General features: G+C 61.0%; 1 protein-coding gene across 1 annotated transcript; it reads left to right on the top strand.

The window, feature by feature from the left end:
- The first annotated feature begins 1,047 nt into the window (after window positions 1–1,047).
- On the top strand, window positions 1,048–14,943 carry ZNF687 (zinc finger protein 687). Its single transcript, XM_066568014.1, has 9 exons — window positions 1,048–1,156; window positions 3,475–5,519; window positions 6,611–6,789; window positions 7,553–7,729; window positions 8,484–8,646; window positions 9,665–9,970; window positions 10,550–10,662; window positions 11,291–11,432; window positions 12,609–14,943. The coding sequence occupies exons 2-9, from the start codon at window positions 3,477–3,479 to the stop codon at window positions 13,080–13,082; spliced, it is 3,597 nt and encodes a 1,198-aa protein (XP_066424111.1). The 5' UTR covers window positions 1,048–1,156; window positions 3,475–3,476; the 3' UTR covers window positions 13,083–14,943.
- The last annotated feature ends 207 nt before the right edge of the window (window positions 14,944–15,150 follow it).

Consider the following 15,150-nt stretch of genomic DNA (forward strand, 5'->3'; position numbering starts at 1 on the left):
ACTGTGGGAATTTTTTTGGGAATTCTGGGAAGGATAAAAGAAATTTCTTGGGAATTCTGGGGAGAATGAAAGGAATTCCCTGTGCTGGGGTTTCTGGGGGCAGAACTCCCTGCAATTCCCAGGAATTCGGGATTGGGAATTCCCGCAGCGGCTCCCAGCATCCCCCGCGCGGTGTTTACCGTGAGGCTGAGGGACGGGGCCGGGCTGTTGATTGGCAGTAGGATCAACCAATCAGGGAGCGGGAGGAGCGGAAGTTGTCATTCTGGCGGCAAATAATAGTGGGAGGAGGGCAGGGATAAATATGAGTGACAGCTCTGAAGACCAATGAGCAGCGACAATTGGCTTGGCGGGATTTTGGGCACTCCAGCCAGTGGGAGAGCGAGGAAGCAGAGGAGGACTTGAGTGGCAGCGCTCTCCACCAATGGCATTGCGCAACATGCGGACATGGGCGGGACATTCCCTCAGACGCCTCTGTGAGTGACAGCGCTGGCAGTGAATGGGAGGAGGGGGTTGAGGTTATTCCGGGCCCGGCCTGGGCGGGTTCTGGTGCTGAGGGACGAATCCCGCGCCCAATAGGAGCCCCCGGCCGGTAGCCGCCGCCATGGACGCTCCCCGAGGCCAATGGCGGCCGGAACCCGCTCTTGATAAACAGCGCGCTTTGACCAATGAAAAACGAGATAAGGAGGGGGGAATAATTGATCGGCAGCGCTTTTAACCAATCGGCAGCGAGATGCGCCAGCGCTGGAAACCAATAGGAAGCGAGTTAATCGCAGTGGGCGAGGCTTCGCGGGTTGAATGACACCCGCGCTTCCCAATCAACTCGCCCGCTGTGGGGCGGGTCCCGCTCAGCCAATGGGGAGTGTGGACGGCCGCGTTTAACATTGAGTGACAGCTGGAGGAACCAATCAGAATGTGAATTTTGAAGAGTGACGGGTCGGGTAGCCAATGGAAAAGAGCGGCGAGGGCGGGAACGCGCGGCGCGAGCGGCCGGCGGGGAGGGGGGGCCAAGCAGGAAGTGGCGGAGGGGAAGCGGCGCCGCTGAGGGGCCCGAGCGGGACCGGGATCGGAACCGGGAATTGGGATCGGGAATTGGGAGCGGGAACCGGGATCGGGAACCGGCAGCGGCAGCGGGGAGCGCCCCCGCGCGCAGCTCCAGGTAGCGGGGCCGGAGGGGCGGGAGCGGCCTGAGGGGGTCAAGGCCTGAGGGGGGGGCGCGGCCTGGGCGGGAAGCGCGGCCTGAGGGGCCCGGCCCGAATCCCGGGATTCGGAGGGGGCAGCGTCACCTCCTCCCTCGGAAAATCCCGGGATTCGGAGGGGGCAGCGTCACCTCCTCCCTGGGAAAATCCCGGGATTTGGGGGGGTCACGGTCACCCCCCCGTTGCTGGGATTCTGGAGGGTCACGGTCACTCCTTGCGACAGAAAAATCCCGGGATTTGGAGGGTCACGATCCCCCGCTCCCATCCCAAAAATCGCGATTTGGAGGGGTCATGGTCGCGTCTTCCCACAAAAAAATCCCGGGATTTGTGGGGATCAGGATCATTCCCCCCCATCCTGGAATTCTGGGGGGTCACGGTCAGTCCTTCCCCATCCCAAATCCTGGGACTGGGAGGGGTCACGCTCATCCCCTCTGGCCTGGAATTTCGGGGAGTTTGGCATCGGTGTGAGGAGTTTGGGGTGGGGAATTTGGGATGGGGAGTTTGGGCTGGGAATGGGGAGTTTGGGATGGGGAGTTTGGGATCGGGATGGGCAATTTGGGATTGGAAGCTCGGGATCGCGATGGAGGCCTTGGGATCCTGGATATTTGGGAAAATCCAAAAATCCCACGGAATCCCTGCCCAGACCCCCTCAGCCCTTGTGGGAATCCTGGGAAAACTGGGAATGCCGAGAAAACGGGGAATCCCGAGCCCTCCCGGCTCCTTTGGGATTTTCGGGATCCCGGGCGCGGGGCCAGGCTGCGGGGCCGGCAGATGGTCGGGAATTAATCCCCTCCAAATCCCGGGAATTTAATCCCACACGGATCTCTGGGGACGAGGCAGCTGCGCCGGGATGGGGGGAGTGGGATGGGGGTTTGGGATTGGGATGTGGAACTTGGGATCGGGATGGGGGGATCCTTGGAATTGGGGATCTAGGGTTGGGATGGGGGTTCAGGATCGGGAATTTGGGATTGGGGATTTAGGATCGGGACGGGGAATTTGGGATCACGACAGGGAATTTGGGATTAGGATTCAGGATCAGGATGGGGGGTTTGGGATCAGTCTGGGAGCCGGGATTTGCCGCAGGTGGAATTTTGGGACAATCCCTCCCCGTTTGTGGCTGTCCCCGCCTCCTTTCCCGGGAAGGATTTTCCAAACCCCGCTCCTGATCCCAAACAGCTCCCCCGGGATTGTCCATTCCCAACAAGAAGCTGGGATTGGGGTGGGGAAATCCGGGATCCACCCCAGGCACTCCCAGGGATTTGGATGTGAATGGGAAAGGACAAGGAGAGCGACTCCCCCCTGGAAAACAATTCCCAGCTTTTCCAGAGGAGCCATTCCCTGCCTGGGGAGGCTTTCCCTGGGATAAAAGGGCAGGAAAGGGGGATCTGGGGAGGAAAAGGCCCCTCCCGAGGCACATCCCCGAGGGAAAATGAATGGAATCCCACCTGCTCGGGGCTTCCCAGGATCCAGAGGGAATCCGGGGCTGGACTTGGGGCTGGATCCCTGATTTCCCACCTCAGATCCAGAGGGAATCTGGGGCTGGAGTTGGGGCTGGATCCACGGCTCTTTGCCCTCTTTCCCAGTTTTCCAAGCTGGAAAACCGTGGGATCAAAGCCCCTCCTCGTGAAAGGAGTTTTTCCCCTAAATGAACCGAAAATCCTTGGAGCTCCCAGGCCGGCTGGAGGCGCCGGAATTCCGGAATTCCAGGGGTTAACAGGGAATCGCTGTCCCCGGGATGTGGCAGATCCTGGGCCCGGCTCCAGGTCGGGAACAGGGCCGGGATTGAGCCGGGATGGGGCCGGGTCCCGAGGCTTTCCTGAGGCTTTCCCGGCAGTTCTGGGAATCTGGGGGATGGATCGGCAGCAGGGCTGGGCTGGGAAGGAGAGTTTTGGGATAAAAGGGGGAATTTTTGGGATGGGAAGGGGAAATTTGGGATGAAAGGGGGAGTTTTTGGTATGGGAAGGGGATTTTTAGGATAAAAGGGGATTTTTTGGGATGAAAGGGGTAATTTTGGGATGAAAGGGGTAATTTTGGGATGGGAAGGGGAATTTTGGGATGGGAAGGGGATTTTTGGGATGGGAAGGGGAATTTTTGGGATAAAAGGGGATTTTTGGGATGAAAGGGGGAGTTTTTGGGATGGAGAGGAGGCGTTTGGGGCGGAAGGGGAATGAGAATGGAAAAGGCTGCGGGACATCAGGGTTCCCTGGGGTTTATGGGGATGGAAACCCGGAAATTCCCGAACCGCCCCCACCCTGAACCCCTTTCCCCCCAATTCCAGCCATGGGGGACATGAAAACCCCGGATTTCGACGACCTGCTGGCCGCCTTCGACATCCCCGACATCGACGCCAACGAGGCCATCCAGTCGCACCAGGAGGAGCCCGAGGCGCACGGGAAGCAGCTCCCGGGGGAGCCGGGCCCCGGCGCGGCCCCCGAGCCCGCCCTGCCGCACCCGGACATCTCGGCCGTCAGCGTCATCGTCAAGAACACCGTGTGCCCCGAGCAGGCCGAGGCCAAGGACGGGCACGGGCACGGGCTGGCGCCGCGGCTGCTGCAGAACGGGTTCGCCGCCTCCGCCGAGGGGCCCGCGGGCCGCCCCGCCGAGCCCGCCCCCAACGGCGACTGCTGGGCCAAGGAGAAGGGAGCCAAGGGCCTGGAGCTCTTCTCGCACTTCAGCCCCGAGCCCGGCCAGGACGGCACCGACCTCATCGACCGCGCCCGCGAGGCCAAGGCCAAGGACAAGGCCCCGGCCGCGCCCCCCGCGGGCGGCAAGGAGCCCCTGGGGGACGGCCCCGAGGCGCTGGAGCCGCCCTTCCCGGCGCCGTTCCGGGCAGCGGCCGCCGCAGACGGAGCCCACCCCGTGCCCTGCATCAAGAAGGAGGAGTCGGAGCCGGAGGAGGCTCCGGGCAGGGGCTGCAGCCCCAAGGGGCTGGGGCTGGATCACCTCAAGTCCGTCACTGTCCGGTTCCCCGGCGGGGACTCTCCCGTGGCGCCGTGGCCGGGGGCGGAGCCGGGGGCGCTGGATGGCGGCGCCGGGGCCGAGCTCAAGCGCTCGCCCGGGAGCCCCCGGGAGCCCTTCTCCTCGCCGGGAATCCCCATCCCTCCTTCCCCCAAGCAGCTCTCCCTGAAGGACGAGCGGGAGATGCTGGGGAAGGCCGTGGGGAGCCCCCCGAGCGTGTCCAGCGGCGAGGAGGAGGACGAGGAGGAGGACGAGGAGGAGGAGGAGGAGGAGAGCACCAACTCGCCGTCCTCCAGCTCCTCGCGGCCGCTCAAGGTGCGCATCAAAACCATCAAAACCTCCTGCGGCAGCATCACCAGGACGGTCACCAGGGTGTCCTCGGACTCGGAGCCGCCCTCCAGCAAACTGCCCAGCGAGCAGAGCTCCCAGGAGCCCCTGGAGTGTCCCGCCGGCCTCGCCGCCGAGACGGCCAAGGAGAAATCGGAGCTCTCCAGCCCCCTGAAAAACACAGAGGGGCCCAAAATCGTCAGCGTGCAGCTGGGCAACGGCACCAAGCTGAAGGGGACGGTGCTGCCCGTGGCCACCATCCAGAGCGCCAGCAGCGCCATGCTCATCGCCGCCAGCGTGGCCCAGCAGAAATCCGTGGTGCTGCCCGCCAAACCCGGCAAATCCGTGGCCAAGAACATCCTGAGCCTGGTGCCGCAGCCCCTGCCCAAGGGGGACGCCCGCGCCAACGGCGGCGCCAAGGCCAACGGCGGCGCCAAGGCCAACGTGGCCGGCACCGTCATCTCCCGCAGCCAGTCCAGCCTGGTGGAGGCCTTCAACAAGATCCTCAACGGCAAGAACCTGCTGCCCACCTACAGGCCCAACCTGAGCCCCCCGGCCGAGGCCAGCCTGGCGCTGCCCCCCTCCGGCTTCCGCTGCCTGGAGTGCGGCGACGCCTTCGCGCTGGAGAAGAGCCTGGCGCGGCACTACGACCGGCGCAGCATGCGCATCGAGGTCACCTGCAACCACTGCACCAAGCGCCTGGTGTTCTTCAACAAGTGCAGCCTGCTGCTGCACGCCCGCGAGCACAAGGACAAGGGGCTGGTGATGCAGTGCTCGCACCTGGTGATGCGCCCCATCGCCCTGGAGCAGATGATCGGCCAGCCCGACGTCACCCCGCTGGCCTCGCTGGCCCTGCCCGCCGCCAAGGTGGCCCAGGAGGGCGCGGGGCAGGAGCTGCTGCCCGTGCTGCCCCTGGGCTCCGAGCCCGGCAGCTACAGCTGCTTCAGGTGCCTGGAGTGCAAGGAGCAGTGCAAGGACAAGGCCGGGCTGGCCGCGCACTTCCAGCAGCCCGGGGCGGCCACCAGCAGCAGCAGCACGGTGAGAGCAGCGCTGGGAGGAGATGGGAGACACTGGGAGGAGATGGGAGACACTGGGAGGTGGTTCAGAGATCTGGGAGGGCACTGGGAGATGGTTCAGGGCACTGGGAGGGCACTGGGGGATGGTTCAGAGTGCTGGGGGATGGTTCAGAGTGCTGGGAGATGGTTCAGGGCACTGGGAGATGGTTCAGAGCTTTGGGAGATGGTTCAGAGCTTTGGGAGATGGTTCAGAGCTTTGGGAGATGGTTCAGGGCACTGGGAGATGGTTCAGAGTGCTGGGAGGGCACTGGGGGATGGTTCAGGGCGCTGGGAGATGGTTCAGGGCGCTGGGAGGGCACTGGGAGATGGTTCAGGGCACTGGGAGATGGTTCAGGGCACTGGGAGATGGTTCAGGGCGCTGGGAGGGCACTGGGAGATGGTTGGAGATGGTGGGAGAAGGTGGGAGAGCGGTGAGAACATCCAGCCCTGGATCCGTGGATCCACTCATCCCCTTCTATCCATCCTGATCCCTGCTGGAATTCTCCCAGAGCTCTGTGGGATTGGGATCCCAGTCCCAGCTGGGAATTTTCCAAGATCCCAGAACCATTTTGTACCCATTCCTTGATGGAATTTTCCCAGGACTGTTTGCCCTCCTGGTTTCAGTGGGAATTCTCCCCAGGCTGGTTGGGACCCTGGCCCCCCAGGGGCCGGAATTCCTGGGGTTCTGAGGGTGATCCCCGGTTCCGAGGGTGATCCCGGGTGGAATTCCCGGTTCCGAGGCTGACCCCAGGTGGAATTCCCGGGGTTCCGAGGGTGATCCCGGGTGGAATTCCCGGTTCCGAGGCTGATCGAGGCTGATCCCAGGTGGAATTCCCGGGTTCCGAGGGTGATCCCCGGTTCCGAGGGTGATCCTGGGTGGAATTCCCGGTTCCGAGGCTGACCCCAGGTGGAATTCCCGGGGTTCCGAGGGTGATCCCCGGTTCCGAGGGTGATCCTGGGTGGAATTCCCGGGGTTCCGAGGGTGATCCCAGGTGGAATTTCCCGGGGTTCCGAGGGTGATCCCCCGTTCCGAGGGTGATCCCGGCTGGAATTCCCGCTGCTCCCGGTTCGCAGGTGTGCTCGGCGTGCCCCATGATCCTGGCCAACCGCTGCAGCTTCAGCGCGCACCAGCGCATGCACCGCAGCCGCCCGCCCCACGTCTGCCCCGAGTGCGGGGGCAACTTCCTGCTGGCCAACTTCGAGTCCCACCTCAAGGACTCCTGCCTGCACTTCTCCCGCAGGGTGGGATACAGGTACGGCCCCGGGAGCTCCGGAATTCCGCGGAGGGGCCGCCGCGGGCAGGGTGCTGGGGAAGGTCCGGAGTGGAGCTTGCCCGCGGAGCGTGGGGCAGGTTCCTCCACCGGGGGGACGCGGCTGCGGAGCCCGGGAACCCTGGGAATTGCGGGAATCCTCGTCTGGGATCCTGGCTCCCGTTGGGAATCTCCCCTGAACCGGTTTGGATCCTGCTCCTTGGCAGAATTTTCCCAGACCTGCTTTGGATTCTGGTTTCAGCTGGAATTTTCCCAGAACCGCTTTGGATCCCGGTCTCCATTGGGCATTCCCGGATCCCCTTTGGATCCCAGTCTCCATTGAGCATTCCCAGATCCCCTTTGGTTCCCGTTCTCCACTGGGAATTTTCCCAGATCCCCTTTGGATCCCGGTCTCCATTGAGCATTCCCGGATCCCCTTTGGTTCCCGTTCTCCATTGGGCATTCCTGGATCCCCTTTGGATCCTGTTCTCCACTGGGAATTTTCCCAGATCCCCTTTGGATCCCGGTCTCCATTGGGCATTCCCGGATCCCCTTTGGATCCCATTCTCCACTGGGAATTTTCCCAGAACCGCTTTGGATCCCGGTGTCCATTGGGCATTCCCGGATCCCCTTTGGATCCCGGTGTCCATTGGGCATTCCCGGATCCCCTTTGGATCCCGGTGTCCATTGGGCATTCCCGGATCCCCTTTGGATCCCGGTGTCCATTGGGCATTCCCGGATCCCGTTCTCCGCGGGGATTTTCCAGGTGTCCCAGCTGCTCCGTGGTGTTCGGGGGGGTCAATTCCATCAAGTCCCACATCCAGAGCTCGCACTGCGAGGTTTTCCACAAGTGCCCCATCTGCCCCATGGCCTTCAAATCCGCGCCCAGCGCCCACGCCCACGTCTACACGCAGCACCCCGGCTTCAGCAACCAGCAATCCAAGTGAGTGCTGCCCGAATCCCGGAATCCCGGAATCCCGGGAATCCCAGCTGCGCCCAGGGCCCCGGCAGCGGCTCGGGGGCATCCTGGGAAAGACTGGGATGGGAGGTTTGGGAATGAGGGGTGGGGATGGGAGGTTTGGGAATGAGAGGCTGGGATTTGGGAATGAGAGGTTGGGATGGGAGGTTTGGGAATGAGGGGTTGGAATGGGAGGTTTGGGAACGTTCTGCTGTGGGAATGGAGTTGGCTGGAAGATCTGGGAACGTGGCCCTTGGGAATGATGGGCCTGGTGATCCCAGAGGGCTTTTCCTGCCTGAGCCATTCCAGGACTGGGAATGTTCCATGACTGGCAGATCCTCCTCCATGGCTGGGATGAGCTCAGCTCCAACCTTCCTTTTCCCATCCCTTTTTCCCTATGTTTTCCCTCTTCTTCCCTCCTTTTCTCCCTCCCTTTTCTGATTTTCCTCTCCTTTTTCTGTTTTCCCCCTCCTTTCCCATCTCCTTTTTCCTCCTCCTCGCCTTTTCCTCCTTTATCCTTCCCTTTTTCTCCTTTTTCCTTCCCTTTTTTCTCTCCTATTCCCTCCTTTCCCTTTCCCTTTTTCCTTCTCATTTCCCCTCCTTTTCCCCTCCCTCATTTCTCTCTTTCCCCTCCTTTTCCCCTCCCTCTCTGCTCCCCCCGGCGTGTCCCCCACCCCGTTTTTCCCCGTTTTTCCCCGTTTTTCCCCGTTTTTCCCCGTTCTCCCCCGTTTCTGGCCAGGATGATTTACAAGTGTGCCATGTGTGACACGGTGTTCACGCACAAGCCGCTGCTGTCGTCGCACTTTGATCAGCACCTGCTGCCCCAGCGCGTCAGCGTCTTCCGCTGCCCGCAGTGCCCGCTGCTCTTCGCCCAGAAACGCACCATGCTCGAGCACCTCAAGGTCAGCCCCAGGTGGAATTCTGTCCAAAATCATGGAAATTTACCCCAGATTGGGGAAATGGGAGTGGGGAGGGGGACCCAGCCATGCTCTGGATCCAGAAACGCACCAGGCTCGAGCACCTCAAGGTCAGCCCCCATCCCAGGTGGAATTCTGTCCAAAATCATGGAAATTTACCCCGGATTGGGGAAATGGGAGTGGGGAGGGGTCTGGATCCAGAAACGCACCAGGCTCGAGCACCTCAAGGTCAGCCGCCGGCCCAGGCCGAATTCTGGCCAAAAACGGCGAAATTCCACCTAAAAATGGCAAAATTCTGGCCAGAAATCATGGAGATTTCCCCCAGACTGGGGAAATGGGAGTGGGGGGTGGGAGCCAGCCGTGGTCTGGATCGAGCACCTCAGGGTCAGGCGCCATCCCAGGCGGAATTCCGGCTGGGAATGGTGAAATTCTTACCAAAAATGGCAAAATCCCGGCCAGAAATGACGGAAATTTCCCCCAGAGTGGCGGGGATGGGAGCGGGCAGCGGTCAGGGCCTGTGCTTGGCCATGAATTAATCAAAACCAGCCCGATGAGAGCAATCACAGCTGCGCCTGTGGCAGCCCAGAGCAGCGTTGCTGACATCGCCTTCCTGAGGCCCCTCGGGAGGAGAATCCCGGCAAAAGGGAATTTTCACAAAATACCTTGGGAGGAAATGCACAACACACCTGGGGAGGGAAATCCTGGCCAAAGGGGTTTCCTCAGGAAATACCATGGCTACACCTGAGGGGAAACATCCTGGCCAGGGGTTCTTCAGCAGGGATCGTGGCTGCAGAGGGGCTTTGCAGAATATCCATGGCTGCAGAGGGGTTTTCAGCAAGGATCACGGCTGCAGAGGGGTTTTCAGAGGATGCCGTGGCTGCAGAGGGGCTTTGCAGAATATCCATGGCTGCAGAGGGGTTTTTCAGCATATCCATGGCTGCAGGGGGTTTTTCAGAGGATGCCGTGGCTGCAGCGGCACCTGACCCCGCTCTCTCCCTCGCAGAACACGCACCAGCCCCAGCCGGCCAAGGACGAGCCCTCCCGGCGCTCGGGGCCGCTGCTGACGCCCAAGGCGGAGCCGCCGGAGCCGCCGCGGCGCTCGGGCTCCTCCTCGAGCTCCTCGGAGGAGGAGGAGGAGGAGGAGGAGGCCCCGAGCTCCCCGGAGCTGCGGCGGGCGCGGCGCGGGCGCTTTGCCCGGGGCAGGGCCGGCCCCAAGGCCAAGGGCAGCGGCTGGAGCTGCGGCCTCTGCCACTCGTGGTTCCCCGAGCGCGACGAGTACGTGGCGCACATGAAGAGGGAGCACGGCAAGGTCGGCACCGCTCCGGGGAGTGCTGGGGGGTTTGGGGCCATTCTGGGCGGGATTGGAGGGAAAATGGAGTAAAAACGGCTGGAGGGAGAATCCCGGCTCCTGGATCCCCCTGGACGCTCCTGGAGCCTCCTGGATCCCCCTGGTTCCTCCTGGATCCCTCCTGGATCCCCCTGGTTCCTCCTGGGAATGGGAGGGTTTGGGAATGGGAATTGTTTTTGGGGTAATTCCTGATTGGGTGAACGATCCCAGGCAGGAGCAGGGATTGGAGGGAAAACTGAATTCCCACCTCCAGCTGGAGTGGGAATCCCGGCTTTGGGTCCTCCTGGGTCCCTCTGGATCCCTCCTGGATTTTTCCCTGTTTTTTCCGGGATCCTGGGCTGGACTTTTCCCGGGTTTTTCTGGAATCCCTCCTGGGTTTGTCCCGGTTCCCCCGGGATCCTGAGCGACGTTTTCCCGGATTTTTCCCGGATTTCCCTGGGATCCTGGGAGGGTTTGTCCCGGTTTCCCCGGGATCCTGAGCGACGTTTTCCCGGATTTTTCCCGTGTTTCCCCGGGATCCTGATGGGTTTTTCCCCGCAGTCTGTGAAGAAGTTCCCGTGCCACCTGTGCGAGCGCTCCTTCTGCTCGGCCCCGAGCCTGCGGCGCCACGTGCGCGTCAACCACGAGGGCATCAAACGCGTCTACCCCTGCCGGTACCACCGGGGTTCTGGGGTTATCCCTGCCGGTACCACCGGGGTTCTGGGGTTATCCCTGCCGGTACCACCGGGGTTCCTGAGGGGTTCTGGGGTTCCTGGGGTTCCTGGGTTACCCCTGCCGGTACCACCGGGGTTCCTGAGGGAATGCCAGGGCTGGGAATGGGGCTGGGAGGGCCGGGAACTGGAGGGAGCGGGGAGGATTGAGGGGGTTTGGGGTTGGGGTTGGGGTTGGGCAGGGAAAAGGGGAACTCTCAAGGAATTGGGGTTCAATTCCCAGGGAAACTGGGGTTTAATTCCCAGAAAAATCAGGGTTTCATTCCCAAGGAATCATGGTTTAATTCCCAGGTAAATTGGGTTTTAATTCCCAGGGAATCAGGGTTTAATTCCCAAGGAATCAGAGATTAATTCCCAGGAAAATCAGGGTTTAATTCGCAAGGAAACAGGGATTAATGCCCAGGGAATGAGGGCTCATTCCCACCAGTTCTGCCCAAGATGGAAATTGAAACTCCGGGAGTGAGAAGGATTTGGGAAAGGACTCCAGGCTTTGTCTCGATCCCGTTCGGGGCTGGAATTTGGGAATTCCAGCGGCAGAATTCCCGGGAAAACGAAGCTGCTGCGTTGCCAGGTACTGCACGGAGGGGAAGAGAACGTTCAGCAGCCGCCTGATCCTGGAGAAGCACATCCAGGTGCGCCACGGCATCAAAGTCACCGACCCCGCCCGCAGCCAGGAGGTGGTGATGGCCCGCGGCCCCCCCGGCCCCGCCCAGGTGCGACTTCCCGGGAATTCCGGGAATTCCGGCGATTCCTGGGAATTCTGGGGCTGCTTTGGGGCAGGACTGGGCGGGGGAGGGGGGGGTTTATCCTGCCATTCTCGCTGGGAACCCACAAATCCCAGCCCTAAACTTCATCCAGGCGGGGAGGTTTTGGATCTGGCACTGCCCAGGTGGAATTATCTGGGAATTTCCCGGGAATTTCAGCCTCTGTGGCAGGATTGATTGGAGCCTATGTCCCAAGAATTTTAACGCCCCCAAACTGGGATCGGGGTGGTCCCTGTGACCCCAAAATTTAACGGGGGCGTGGGGGGTTCCCCAATACTTTTAACCCCCCCCAAATTGGAATGGGGGGGGGTGGTCCCATTTTTTATGCCCCCCCCCGCCCCTCAATTTACCCACATTTGGCGGGGGGGGGTCCAATCCCGGAATTCCTGGAATTCCTTCCGGGAGCTGCCGCAGTTCCCGGGGTTTCTCCCGGGGTTTCTCCCCCGGGGTTTCCCTGGCCGGGATTCCCGCCCCGGCCCCGCCGTTCATTGCCGCTGTCCCGCTCATTGCCGCTGTTCCTGCTCATTGCCGCTGTTCCTGCTCATTGCCGCTGTCCCGTTCACTGCCGCTGTTCCCGTTCATTGGTTCACTGCCGCTGTCCCCGTTCACTGCCGCTGTCCCGTTCATTGCCGCTGTTCCCGTTCATTGGTTCATTGCCGCTGTCCCGCTCATTGCCGCTGTTCCCGCTCATTGCTGCTGTTCTCGTTCATTGGTTCATTGCCGCTGTCCCGTTCATTGCCGCTGTTCCGTTCATTGCCGCTGTCCCGTTCATTGCCGCTGTCCCGTTCATTGCTGCTGTCCCTTTCACTGCCGCTGTCCCGCTCATTGCCGCTGTCCCGCTCATTGCTGCTGTCCCGTTCATTGCCGCTGTTCCGTTCATTGCTGCTGTCCCGCTCATTGCCGCTGTTCCGTTCATTGCCGCTGTCCCGTTCATTGCTGCTGTCCCGTTCATTGCCGCTGTTCCGTTCATTGCCGCTGTCTCGTTCATTGGTTCATTGCTGCTGTCCCGTTCATTGCTGCTGTCCCGCTCATTGCCGCTGTTCCGTTCATTGCCGCTGTTCCGTTCATTGCCGCTGTCCCGTTCATTGCCGCTGTCCCGCTCACTGCCGCTGTCCCGTCCCGCAGGCCCCCGGGCGCCGGCGGAAGCTCTCCTCGGAGGAGTCGTGCAGCGAGGAGCCCGACAGCACCACCCCGCCCGCCAAGAGCCCGCGGGCGCCGTTCCGGTGCCGCAAGTGCGGCTTCGCGGCCGGGAGCCGCGCCGAGTTCCAGGCGCACCTCCCGCAGCACCGCGCGGAGCAGGGCGCGCCGCAGTGCCGCGAGTGCGGCCTCTGCTTCACCTCGGCCAGCGCCCTCGGCCGCCACCGCTTCATCTCGCACAAGAAGCGCCGCGGGGCCGAGCCCGAGGAGCCCGCGGGAGGCGCCGCCCCGGGAGGCGGAGCCGGGGCCGCTCCCGCCGCAGCCGCCGCCGCCGCCGCCGAGGGGAAGCTGGAGTGCAAAGTGTGCGGGAGGCGCTTCGAGAGCGCGCTCAACCTCAAAACGCACTTCAGGACCCACGGGATGGCCTTCATCCGCGCCCGGCAGGGCAACGAGGAGAACTGAGAGCTCCCCTGGGATCCTGGGATTCTGGGATTCTGGGATTCTGGGAATGGCCTCATCCGCGCCCGGCAGGGCAACGAGGAGAACTGAGAGCTCCCCTGGGATCCTGGGATTCTGGGATTCTGGGATTCTGGGAATGGCCTCATCCAAGCAGAACTGAGCCCTCCCGGGGATCCTGGAATTCCTGGGATTGTTCTGGGAATCAGCTCCGAGCCCGGGGATCGCGGCATTCCCGGAATTCCGGGATCAGCCCCGAGGACAGTTGAGCATTCCCGGGAATCTCAGCATTCCTGGAATTGCAGGATCAGGCCTGAGGAGAGCTGAGCGTTCCCGGGAATCGCAGAATTCCCGGAATTCCGGGATCAGCTCCAGGGCCAGGAATCAGCGCCGTGTACATAAATCACCCCGAGCCCTTCCCGGTGACCGAGGGAAAGCTGGGAATGGGATTGGGATTGGGATGATCCCAAATCCTGCCAGGAATCCCCTGAGAATGTTGGATTTTGGGGGAATTTGGGGTTTCTGGGACCCCTCCAGGCTCTTCCCGGGAATTCCTGGATCTGGACAGGGCAGGGGAAGCTTTTCCAGCAAAATCCACCTTTGTTGTTATTTTTGGGGGTTTTTTTTGTTTTTCCTGGATTCTTTTTCCCATTTGGGAACGTCCCTGGTGCGTTTGGTTGGGAAGGAGGCGATTCCAGAGTCCTGGAATTCCAGAGGTCCCCAGGAAGGACACCCGGACATGCCTGGACATTCCCAAGGGATCAGGAGGAGGAAAAAAGCTGGAAAAAAGGAGAGAAAAGAAGGAAAAGAGATTTTTTTTTCCTTTGGCAAAGGAATAATGACCCAAAAAACCCCAGGATTGGGAATGGATCCCAAATCCCAGCCAGGACCCTTTTCCTGAAGGAAAAGTGGGAAAAGTGGGAAAACTGCTCCCAGATTCCAGGCTGAGGGTGAGGCCTGGGGCCTTTTCCAGCTTTGTTCCAGCTCCTCCCTCCCCTCGGGATCCGGGACCTTTCCCACCTCCAATCCCCCCAGAAATCCCCTGGAAAAGCCCCTGGAAAAGCCCCTGGAAAAGCCCCCGCTCCCTCCGGCCCCCCATTCCCAGAACTCCCGGGGGAATTCCCGGAATTCCCTGTGGATACCCCCCCCCCCCCCGTAAAGCTGTATCATACACTAAAATCCCGAATCCCAACAACTGCTGTGCTCCTCCTGGGATTTGGTTTGGTTTTCCAAGGTTTTTTTCCCGTTTTTTTGCGTTTTTCGGGATGGCTGAAGCTGCTTTGGAGTTGATTTTTTGTTGTTGTTGTTTTTTTTTTTTTTAATTTTTATTCCCGGTTTTTCCGACTTTTTCCAAGCAGGAATGAGGGGAGTTTTCCCTCCCCTCTTCCCTGCAGGTGGATGGATGGAAAAAGGGTGGGAAAAAAACTGGGAAAAATCAGGTGGAATCGGCCGTTCCCAAAAATCCCCCAGGCCGGGTGTAAATATAGAGAAGAAATTAAAGTTTCTACGAGATTTAGAAGGAAAAAAATTCCAAAAAAAAAAAAAAAAAAAAAAAAAAATGGAAAAATGGCTTTGGACCCACGGTTTTCAGCATTTCAGTGCCTTGAGCTGGATTTGGGGTGGAGGGGAGGGAGGGGCTGGAATTTCAGGGATGTTCCCCTTGGAATTTCAGGGTTGGACTCCTGGAATTCCGGGGCTGTTCCCCCTGGAATTTTGGGGACGTTTTCCCCTGGAATTCCGGGGCTGTTCCCCGGGGCTTTCGGGGATTTTGGGAATGTGCTGACAGAAAGCCGCGGGCTCGGGAGGCTCTCAGGAATTCTTTATTCTGTAGGAATCGATTCCATTAAACTCCAGTGGTTTCACCCTCTGTGCCCGGCCTCGGCTCCTCCCAGGAATTCCCGGGAAAACTCCCGGGAATGGGAATGGGGAGGGGGGGAGGGGCTGAGGGCTCCGGCTGCATCCCCGAATTTTGGTCCTGCCCCCCAAAAAAGGGGCTTGGGAAGGGTTGGGGTCCCCTGGGCCCCTCCCTGTGTCCCCCTGTCCCCTCCCCTGGGGTTGAAAAACCAAATTTTGG

The sequence above is a fragment of the Molothrus aeneus genome, chromosome 31 (genome assembly GCF_037042795.1).
Source record: "Molothrus aeneus isolate 106 chromosome 31, BPBGC_Maene_1.0, whole genome shotgun sequence".
In the NCBI taxonomy this organism is placed as follows: Eukaryota; Metazoa; Chordata; class Aves; order Passeriformes; family Icteridae; genus Molothrus; species Molothrus aeneus.